Raw genomic sequence first — 11,728 nt, 5'->3', positions numbered from 1 at the left:
TTTGGTTAAGTGAGGGAAGGTTAATTAACCTCAGTTGCTTTCATATAGGCAGGGGCTCATGCCTATAATCCTAGCAGTCTGGGAAGCTGAGGCAGGTGGACTGCCTGAGCTCAGGGGTTTGAGACCAGCATGTGCAAGAGCAAGACCCAAGCTGTACTAAAAATAGAAAAACTAGCCAGGCATTCTGGCGGGAGCCTATAGTCCCAGCTACTTGGGAGCTGAGGAAATAAGATCGCTTCAGCCCAGGAATTCAAGGTTGCTATGAGTTATGATGCCAGGGCACTTCCCCCAGGGCAACAGACTGATACTCTGTCTTAAAAAAAAAAAAAAAGTTTATTCATTTTACTATATGTAAATTATATCTTAATAGAAGAAATACTGTTTTAAGGAAAGAGTAGCTAAAGTTAAAGCTAGTAGTGAACCGCAAACCAAATTTCTACTGTTGTCACATGGCATCACCTACTACTTTAGCCAGTAAACAGAATTAAAATTTATTATAGGAGGTCTTCAAGAACGCATTCCTCACATGAAATGCAACCATTCTGAAACTCACATAAGCAAGCCAAACAGCAAGACACATTTTAAGATTGGGCAGTGGGATTTCAGAAAGCTTACTAAAATGGGAGAGAAGACAAAGCATAAAAGCCAACAAAACTATTATAAAATCCAAATAAATAAATAAATGTAGAAAAAAATGAGCCAGGTGTTGTGGTGGGCATCTAGTCCAAGTTACTTGGGAAGCTGATGCATGAGGATCGCTTGAGCTCAAGACTTTTAGGTTGCTGTGAGCTATGATGATGCCATGGCACTCAACCCCAGACATACACATACACACACACACAAAAAAAAAATTCAAAGAAGGTATGAGATGTAGCTTCTGAGTATTCAAAGGATAGAGTAGTCTCTCAGAATTCAAGCTGGTATTTGTAAGCTGAGAAATAACCCAACATGGTCCTTACCCATCTAAAAAGAACACACTGTAGAATCTTTATAGAATCTCCTCAAAGTCATAAGATCTAGAAAACTTGAGAAACTGACCTGATTCTGATTATATAGAGAATAAGAAGCCAAAAAGGGAACACTAACCATGAGTTGGTTGGGTCCTTGAAACCAAAAGGATCATTCCTGGGGAATCAGAAGTTAGAAATGACTCAGGGATATCTTTGTGCTCCCTACATTAAGATTAACCTGGCTCGGCGCCTATAGCTCAACCGGCTAAGGCGCCAGCCACGTACACCTAAGGTGGCGGGTTCGAATCCCCAGCCCGGACCCGCCAAACAACAATGACGGCTGCAACCAAAAAATGGCCGGGCGTTGTGGCGGGCGCCTGTGGTCCCAGCTACTTGGGAGGCGGAGGCAGGAGACTCGCTTGAGCCCAGGAGTTGGAGGTTGCTGTGAGCTGTAATGCCACGGCACTCTGCCCAGGGGGACAGCTTGAGGCTCTGTCTCAAAAAAAAAAAAAAAAAAAAAAGATTAACCTACAATTTCATTTAGGGCATGAAATATAGTTAATGAATCTATATAGCACTGGGGATACACAGGGATAAAGCATCATACAAAATGAAATTTACTGTGGTCATAAAACATGAAATACTGCTAGGAGGAGAATACACGGACACCGGAGAATAAACAGAAACGACACTACATGGTTTGGGACTTTTATTTCACGGGGAACCAAAGAGTAATAGCCGAAAGCAACTCGTCAGGATGACAGGCAGAAGGATCACAGTGTGTAGATTTGATAGCTGAGAATTCTAAGGAAAGCCACTGCATATTTTCAGTGACACTGTGGACTTTTATCTAAAATAAGAAAAGCTTCAGAGTGTTTTAAGAAAAGATGAAAAAAGGCTCATAAGTTTGACCAAATGACTAAATGTTAAAGGATACAGGATTTTCAACATGGAAGAGAAAAAGCTAAGGACAGGTATTATAATAAAATCACTTGTTAATCAAGGAAAGAGCCAAAGATAGAATTAGGTTTTCTCATTCACAAAGAAATTAAAACAGTAAGAGCAATTACTTGTTTTAAAGACAGAATAGAAGGCAGCAGTATGTTTAAAAGGCATGCATATCTTCTTCTTACGTGGTCTGATATTTAATAGTTTTTAACTGTTAAACAGATATTTTAACAGATATTTAACAAGCACCCATTTCTTCCCCATCTCCATAGATTTTGCATTCTCAGAATACATTTGAATATGATGACAATTTTTTGAATATAAAGTGTTCAGATGAAAAGCAATGCTAAAAAGCAGAAGCTAATGTCTGTGAGGACACTAATACATTACTCTTAAAAATTCCACATCCAGCTACCGTGTTTCCCCAAAAATAATACTAGGACCTACCCAAAAAATAAACCCTAGCAGGATTTCTATGCATTTGTTAAATGTAAGTCCTGCCCTGATAATAAGACCTAGTGATGGGCGTGGCTGTGCAGCGTATCTGCAAAGCCACGCCATGCATTTCAGTGCGGAGAGGAAGACATCCCCTGAAAATAAGTCCTACTGTGTCTTCTTGAGAAAAAATAAATATAAGACAGTGTCTTATTTTCAGGGAAACACGGTATTTCTTTCTTTTTTTTTTTTTTTTTTTTTGAGACAGAGCCTCAAGCTGTCCCCCTGGGTAGAGTGCCGTGGCATTACAGCTCACAGCAACCTCCGACTCCTGGGCTCAAGCGAGTCTCCTGCCTCTGCCTCCCAAGTAGCTGGGACCACAGGCGCCCGCCACAACGCCCGGCTATTTTTTGGTTGCAGCCATCATTGTTGTTTGGCGGGTCCGGGCTGGGGATTCGAACCCGCCACCTTAGGTGTACGTGGCTGGCGCCTTAGCCAGTTGAGCTATAGGCGCCGAGCCGGAAACACGGTATTTCAATGTCAGCACTGACTGCTGGGACCTAAGACAAAGGAAGGACTGGGAGATACGCTCCCAGAATAGACTCTACTGTGAGCTGCTCTCATTATACCTGGACCAGGTATCAGTCCCACACTCCTTTGACATTTCCTGGCAATTATTACCACAGACTCAGGAAAGGACCATAGAGAACCTAAGCCTAAGCTTTTCCCCTTGGGACACAAGACAGAAAGCTTTACCAATTGATCTAAGAGTCCCATGTAGATCCTTTCTAAGGTTTCATTTACTTTGTCAGAGAGACAATGACACTCCGGACAGTTATTTCTGGACAGTTCTTGCTAGCTTCTGGCCTTCCCTACAGAGAGATCTTATTCCTGCCTCCAGCTCCAAAAAATAAATTAGCTTCTTTCCAGGATTACTCAGGGATTTGGGGAGATTATTCTTTTAGGGAATAGTCCCCCCCAAAACAAAATTATTTCCAATGGAGCTTTTAAATCTGGTTATAAAGAATAGGATTGTGTGGGCAGCACCTGTGGCTCAGTGAGTAGGGTGCCGGCCCCACATACCAAGTATGGCTGGTTCAAACCCAGCCTTGACCAAACTGCAACAACAACAACAACAACAAAATAGCCAGGAGTTGTGGCGGGCGCCTGTAGTCCCAGCTACTCCAGAGGCTGAGGCAAGAGGATTGCCTAAGCCCAAGAGTTGGAGGTTGCTGTGAGCTGTGACACCACAGCACTATACTGAGGGCAACAAAGTATGACTCTGTCTCTAAAAAAAAAGAAAAAAGAATAGGATTGTGTCAGTTCATAATAAAGGAGATATCTTGCTTCCGGCATCTTGCTACATACCAAAAAGATTAAAAGGGAAAATCATGGCTCAGTGCCTATAGCACAGTGGTTACAGCACCAGCCACCTACACGGAGGGAGCTGGGTTTAAACCTGACCCAGGCCAGCTAAACAACAATGACAACTATAACAAAAAATAGCTGGGCTTTGTGGTGGGTGTTTGTAGTCCCAGCTACCTGGGAGGCTGAGGCAAGAGATTCGCTTAAGCCCAAGAGTTTGAGGTTGCTGTGAGCTGTGGTGCCATCGTACTCTACCGAGGGCTACATAGTGACACTCTATCTCAAAAAAAAAAAAAACAAAAACAAAAAACGACATATACTCTTTTATTGTTATCCTTTCCTAGTAGCCAGATGGCTTAGTTATTCCCCTAAAATTCATAGAATGTCAAGGCTCAAGGTCAACTACAAATGACAAGAAATAAAAATAGACTATAAAAAAGAATTAAGCCAGGCACAATGCTGTACATCTGTACTCTCAAGTACTAGGTAAGCTGAGGTGGGAGGGTCACTTGAGCCAGAAGTTCATAGCTAGTCTAGGCAATGTAGTAAGATCTTGTCTCAAACAAACAAAAAGAAAAGACTAACTTTATAGTGGAGAAATCTAATAAATACTATCTCAACTAGGTGAACAAGGTTCACTGTAAAGACAAACCATGTTGCCAACAGGTACTCTCGATTGGATGTGATGAGAATGGTACCCTGTCTCTGTAGTCTTCTTTCCAAAAACTAGTAATTTCAGTCTAAACATAAGAAAAACATCAGACCAACCCAAATTAAACAACAATAGGCTTTTCTCTACCCAAGTCAATTCCTCCTCTATATTATCAATCCCATTAGCACATAAACATGGTATAAAATCTGCCTTTTTTTTTTTTTTGAGACAGAGTCTCACTTTGCTGCTCTCAGTAGAGTGCCATGGCATCAGAACTCATAACAACCTCAAACTCTTGGGCTCAAGCAACTGTCTTGTCTCAGCCTCCCAAGTAGCTGGGACTACAGGTGCCCGCCACAATGCCCAGCTAGTTTTTGGTTGTAGTTGTTATTATTGTTTGGCAGGCCAGGGCTGGATTCGAACCCACCAGCTCCAGTGCACGTAGCTGGTGCCCTAGCTGCCGAGCTACAGGAGCTGAGCCTCTCTTCCTATTTTCTTAAAACTATTATAAACAGGCTTTCTCCTTATCACTCACGGAACGGGTCTTTACAATATCCATGGTCAATTCTCAGTCCTCGTATGACTTGTCTCTTAACTGCATAGGATACAGTTGATTATTTCCTCCTCTCCTGGTAACACTTTCTAAGAATACTGGCTTCATAGATACCATCAGCTCCTGGTGTTCTACCTCACTGGTTGTTCCTTTTCTAGCCTCCTGATCACCAAATGCTCAAGTCACCCAGACTTGGCCCTTACATCTCTTATCTTCATGCACTCCCTGGGTAATCCCATTCAGTCTCATTCTTTTTTTTTTTTTTTGAGACAGAGTCTCCCTATGTCACCCTCAGTAGAGTGCTGTGGCATCATAGCTCATAGCAACCTCAAACTCTTGGGCTTAAGCAATTCTCTTGCCTCAGCCTCCTAAGTAGCTGAAACTACAGGCTCCTGCCACAATGTGCAGCTTTTTTTGTTGTCGTAGTTGTCACAGGCCAGAGCCAGGTTCGAACCCACCAGCCCCGGTGTATGTAGCCAGAGCCCTGGCCACTGAGCTGTAGGTGCCGAGCCCAGTCTCACTACTTTAAACCTATACTATACTAAAGAATCCACTTGGCCATCTCTCTAGCCTGTGGGTCTCCCTCCCCTAAACTCCAGATCCATCTAGTGTCCTAATTGGCATCTCAAACTTAATATATTTCAAGTGGAGTGTCTCATATCTCCTGATCCTTGTCAACCTTGGCCACTGTCTTCTTCATTTCAGTTAACAGCAACTCTACCTTTTCGAACACCCAGGGTACCTGAAGAGTCATCCTTGACTCCTCTCTCCTTCGCATTCTCCATTCAAACCAGGAGCATGTCACTTTGGCTCAATCAGATCCATTCAGTTCTTATCTGTTGCTACCTGTCATTTTTGGCCTTGATTATTGGTACTGCCTCTTAACTGGTCTCCTTGCTTCCATACTTGCCTTCTTATACAGTCTCTTCTCAGAAGCCTAAACCACCAGCCATCCTACACAAAGAATATGACCAAGTTCTACAAATATGATGTATCACAACAGCCAGACAGCAGTCCCCCTTTCCTTCTCCTTTGTTTACTCTGCTCCAGCCACACTGGATTCCTCCTTGTCCCCTGACTATCCTAAGCACACCCTCATCTCTGGCCCTTTGCACTGGTTTATCTTCCTTGTTTGGAATATTCTTTCCTTAGATAGTCACACGGCCTACTCCTTACACCCATCAAATCTTTGTGCTAATGTCACCTTCTCCCTGATCCCTCTAGTTATAATACCCCCAGCCTACAGCTTTTCTTCAACAGCACTTTTCATCTTCTAAACTAACATATTATGTATTTGTCATTTTCCCCTCATTTGAATGTAGTCTCCATTAGGCTGGGATTGTTGTTGGTTATTGACTCCTGTATCCCTGGCATCTAGAATAAATATTTGTTACAAGAACAAAGGAAGGCAGAGAGAAGAATTTACCTGAACACTATGCTGTCATTTAAGGCAAGTCAAGCCCTCTATTTTAAATGCCAAACTCTCATAACAACTATTTACTGATACCACCATTTTAAAATGTTTAACAGGGATCAAAGACTAAACTTCTCCCAAATGGCCCATACCATCTATCTAGCTTAGCTGTACAAGCCTGGAACTTAAGTTATATTTGATTGGTTGTCACACCCTCCCCTATTCAATTAATCTAGAAGTCTTGTCAATTTTCCTAGCCTCCTATCTGTTCTGACTTTAAGTTTCTTGTCCTCCTTTATTTCATTTCCTAAATAGCAGCTAAATGTTTTTTTCAAATGTAAATTGGACCAATGCACCTTAAAATCTCAAAGGTTTCTGAATCCCTGCCTTGGCCTGTGAATGAACTGGGTCCTGCCTACATCTCAACTCCATCTGTGCTACCATCCCCTATTGCTCATTGTGCTACATCCACAAAGATCTACTGTCAAGTTCCAATATGTCCTTTGCTGCCCCAGGATCTTTGTACATGCTATTCTTACTTCCCTCAATTCCTTTTTTTTTTATTTTGAGACAGTTTCACTATGTCACCCTCAGTGGAGTGCCCTGGTGTCACAGCTCACAGCAACCTCAAACTCTTGGGCTTAAGCAATTCTCTTACCACAGCTCCCAAGTAGCTGGGACTACAGGCACCCACCACAATGCCCAGCTATTTTTTTGTTATTGTTGTCATTGTTGTTTTAGCAAGCCCTGGCCGGGTTCGAACCCACCAGCCCCGGTGCATGTGACCAGCGCCCTAACCACTGAGCTAAGGTGCCAAGCCACTTCCCTCTATTCTTTATTCTTTAGGTCTCAGGGGAAAAAAAAACTCTCCTGTTCTCCCCTTCTTATTCTATATTTCATTCCTTGTTTGTCTCCTTCATAATTTCTATTTCCTGACTTGTTTTTTGTTTCTTCCCTATTCAATATAAGCTCCATGAGGGCAGAGGCACCAGAAAAGGAGAAGGAGGTACTTCACTGAAAAAGTCTAAGAAACACTAGCTATAGGTCTCTTTTAGCTGTAAGATCTGCCATCACCACCCTACCTCCAGATGGAGCACTCCTATAATTTTGAAAGGAACTAAAGGGACAAGCCTTCATTGGCAAATCACATTAATCCCAACTGGTACAAACTGAATGTGCTCTCTTCGAATTCATATGGTGAAGCCCTGACCCTCAGTGTGAGGGTATTTAGAGATGGGGCCTCTGGGTGATGATCAGGTTTTGATGAGGTCATGCAAATGGGGCCCCGGTGATGGGACTAATTCCCTTATAAGAAGTAGAAGAGGCACCAGAGTTGCCTCTCTGCACTAGGTGAGAACACAATGAGAAGGGGGCCATCTGTAAGCCAGGAAGAGAGACCTGACCAGAACCCAACCATGTTGGCACTCTGATCCAGCTTCTAGAAGTGGGAAAAATAAATCCCCGTTGTTTAAGCCACCTAGTCTGTGATATTCTGTTATGACAGCCTGAGCTAAGACTCCAACCAAAATGAGAATATTCATTCATACTCATGTGCAACATAACCAGACCTACATGTAACAAGACATGGCATGCGGTAGCTAGCGTTATCAAGACACTCTGTATCAAGACCAAAAGTTCTACTGCTTGCTTCATGCTCTTCCTTCTCTAACTTGTGAAGACCGAACACTGTTAAAGCTACTATCACTACCTGCACATACTCAAATGCTAGAAGATTGCCTGGCAACTTACAACAAAAGGAGGTAGGTAGCACCCTCCCCCTCAGCCACCCTCCAACCTACCTGCCTCAGTGCACTGAAAGGGATGAGTCAGGCACACCAAGACCCAGGAACAAGGGTGTTTTGTTCAGAAAGCTCAATGATGTTTCAGTTAGGACCTGATTTGTGTTGGGAATCATGACAGCATACAGAAACATTTCCTCAGGGCATCTTCCCATGGGATTTCTGCCTAAATGAGAACCTCATAGGGCTCTTTATTAAACTATTGTTTTTTAAAACAGACATTTCAAAAAGCTCAGTTTTTCCTTCCTCTAAAACTAGGCTATAATTGTGGATTAGGGTGAGGCAGTAACTAGATTCTTTGAGACATTCTGCTAGAAAATTAAACATTCAGGAGCATATATGTTTTATCAAAGGAAACATTCCAAATGTTTTATTTTTGAAAATTCAGATTCTTTAGAGAATGAAATTACCAAATTAGTTATTTCTCTAACAAGCATAGTCTCTTTAAACTTTGTGACTTAAAAAAAAAAAAAATTCCATGTCCATCTTACAGGGAGAAATAAGCGAAGTAGTTGGCAGCGTGCTATAAAAGTCCCAAAGCCAGAGCTCCAGTTTCTTCTTCTGTCTTTCTTTCTTTATTTTGAGACAGAGTCTCAAGCTGTGGCCCTGGGTAAAGTGCTGTTGCGTCATAGCTCATCGCAACCTCAAACTCTTGGGCTTAAGCGATTCTCTTGCCTCAGCTTCCCAAGTAGCTGGGACTACAGGCGCCCTCCACAAGGCCAGGCTATTTTTTTGGTTGTAGTTGTCATTGTTGTTTGGCGGGCCTGGGCTGGATTCGAACTTGCCAGCTCTGGTATATGTGCCTGGTGCCCTAGTTGCTTGAGCTACAGGTGCCAAGCCCAGAGCTCCACTTTGAAAAGAGACAGCAACACCCATGCCAAATTATCAAAGGCATAAAGCTTGGTTACAAAACAGAGAAAGGCAGTATTCATATTTTGTGATTGGAACAATCAAAGCTGCTTTGAGGCTGGGCTCAGTGGCTCACACCTATAATCCTAGCACTCTGGGAGGAGAAGGCAGATGGATTGCCTGAGCTCAGGAGTTCAAGACCAGCCTAAGCAAGAGTGAGACCCCCCCCCCCATTAAAAATAGAAAAACTAGCCAGGCATCATGGTAAGTGGCTATAGTCCCAGCTCCCAGCTACCTAGGAGGCTGAAGAAAGAGGATAGCTTAAGCCCATGTTTGAGGTTGCTGTGAGCTAGATGAGGATGCTGTGAACTAGATGAGGATGCTGTGAGGTAGATGCCATGGCACTCTACCCAGGGAGACAGACTGAGACTCTGTCTCAAAAAAAAAAAAAAAAAAAATTAAATTAATTAGTTAAAACAAAGCTGCTCTGAAATGGGGCTTGGACAAAATACCAAGTGTAGTGGTAACAGTATGCTTGAACTGTAAAGACCTTTTACCAGTACATTTTAGAATCTGTGCCTCTAAATATTCATCATTATTGCACTCAATACAACAGGGGACCCAAAGGGCTAGAAAAGGAGACCCTCCAAAGTACAAAATTCTAAGGGTCCTAAAATAATACAACCATTCACACTTTTTATAAAAGACTACCATTTTGTTATCTTTCTGCTAATTTTTTTTTTTTTTTTTTTTGGAGACAGGGTCTCACTGTACTGCCCAGGCTAGAGTGTAGTGGCATCACCATAGCTTAGTGCAACCTCAAATTCCTGGGCTCACGCCATCCGCCTGCCTCAGCTTCCTGTGTAGCTAGGAATATAGGCACACACCTCACTAATGTCTCTATTTTTTTGTAGAAACCAATCTCAATATATTGCTCAGGTTGGTCCCAAACTCCAGGCCTCAAGTGAATCTCCCACCTCAGCCTCCAAAAGTGCTAGGATTACACGTAACCATACGAAGTCTTCAATAATTTTAATAAAGAACTTCATGGCTCGGCACCTATGGCTCAAGTGGCTAAGGCACCAGCCATGTACACCTAAGGTGGTGGGTTCGAATCCAGCCCGGGCCTGCCAAAACAACAATGATGGCTGCAACCAAAAAACAGCCAGGCGCTGTGGCAGGCACCTGTGGTCCCAGCTACTTGGGAGGCTGAGGCAGGAGACTCGCTTGAGCCCAGGAGTTGGAGGTTGCTCTAAGCTGTGATGCCACGGCACTCTACCCAGGGGGATAGCTTGAGGCTCTGTCTCAAAAAAAAAAAAGAACTTCATCTACACAAAACCCAGCCATTCCTGTGAGTATCCACTGTCAGTCTGCTCCTCCAACATTTGCCTATTGTAAGCACAAGGAACAAGACCTACAGCTTTGAGGAAGCAAAATGCATCTTCTTCTCATAAGTAGGTTTGCGCCCCTGGCCTGTACATTAACAGCAGAGGTTATATAAACAGAGAGAAACATAAACTAGCTTTCTCAGCCTATTTAAAAATAGAGTTATCTAGTCCTACTCCACATTTATTCCAGGGTGGTGTAGTAACTTGTTCATAGATACACAGAGAACTGGTGATTATGCCAGGGAATGAAACTCGTGTCTCCTCCCTCATTTGTCCAGTGCCCTTTCTAATAGGCCATGTTGTCTCTTAACTACCCTAAATAGTAAAGCAAGGCCTAAATAAGTAAGGAACCTGCCCAAGGGAAACCCAAGTCTCCTAAATCCTAAGGCTGAGCTTCTACCTTGAAAAGCCAAATGAAGAATATTTTGGGAAAATCTTGCCAACAAATCTACGTGAATACTTTATGCTCAGCAGACTCTTAACTTCTTATACTACCAGTTCCTCTAATCCTATAACTCTGCCTCTTCAAATTGTTCTGTCTCACAAGTGCAAAAACAATTGTGTGTTTTTTTTTTCCCCTCAGAAAGGATCAGGTCAGAAAAAAGAAAATAATGTAGTTTCTTTCATCCAGATTTCTGGCATAGTGGGACTGTGCAGGAATGTACCTACTATGGAATCTTCCCACACCTCCAAGCTGTTAAGAGGAACTAGCAGAGACATGTCCCATACACTCCCCAAATATCTGAGCTGGCAATAACAAAAGTCAGAGACTTTAGCCCTGGGACAATACCTTCTGTCAGTCAACTACAGTTCTCACGACTCTTGTGTTTCTGTTCTTACTTCAACCTCATACCAAACAGAGTATCACACATGAACAAGTACTTGAGAAAACCATGCAAATGAATTCACACAGTAGTATAGCAATTCTGGCAGTACACTAGTACCAATGATAAAGTATATATTTTTTACAAATTCAAAGACTTACACAAGCATACTACTCTTATCATTTACACAGCAGCTTTGACAAAGTACCTGGGACCTCAGTAACTTATCCTTGAGACCAATACCAAAAAGGATCAAGTAAAGTTTCCATGCCAAGAGAATTACCTGCTAAGAAGGCAAAGCTCTTCCTATCTTACCTGAAGCCAAGGGTCGGATCCACTCTTTGCTATTTAGGTCAAGTCTCCAAAGGTCATTGAAGGCCGCATTGCAGCTGCTCTGGGTACAGCCTCCAAATACGTACATAGACTGATTAGCATCATAATAGCAAGCACCTAGGGAAAAAAAAACACAATACATGAATGGCTGCTGTTTAGTTTAGTTTTTTTTTTTTTTTTGAGACAGAGCCTCAAGCTGTTGCCCTGGGTAGAGTGCT

The 11,728-nt window shown here is 42.6% G+C and overlaps 1 protein-coding gene across 1 annotated transcript in view; it reads right to left on the bottom strand.

Moving 5' to 3' along the window:
* Positions 1-11,728, bottom strand: part of FBXO42 (F-box protein 42) — a 66,876-nt gene that overhangs the window by 28,883 nt on the left and 26,265 nt on the right. The window contains exon 4 of the mRNA XM_003783872.3: positions 11,493-11,627. Coding sequence (XP_003783920.1) covers positions 11,493-11,627 — 135 coding nt within the window. The remainder of the gene's footprint in view (positions 1-11,492; positions 11,628-11,728) is intronic.

The sequence above is a fragment of the Otolemur garnettii genome, unplaced genomic scaffold (genome assembly GCF_000181295.1).
Source record: "Otolemur garnettii isolate 467f Iridium unplaced genomic scaffold, OtoGar3 scaffold00009, whole genome shotgun sequence".
In the NCBI taxonomy this organism is placed as follows: domain Eukaryota; kingdom Metazoa; phylum Chordata; class Mammalia; order Primates; family Galagidae; genus Otolemur; species Otolemur garnettii.
This window is presented reverse-complemented; position numbering and strand designations above follow the sequence as displayed.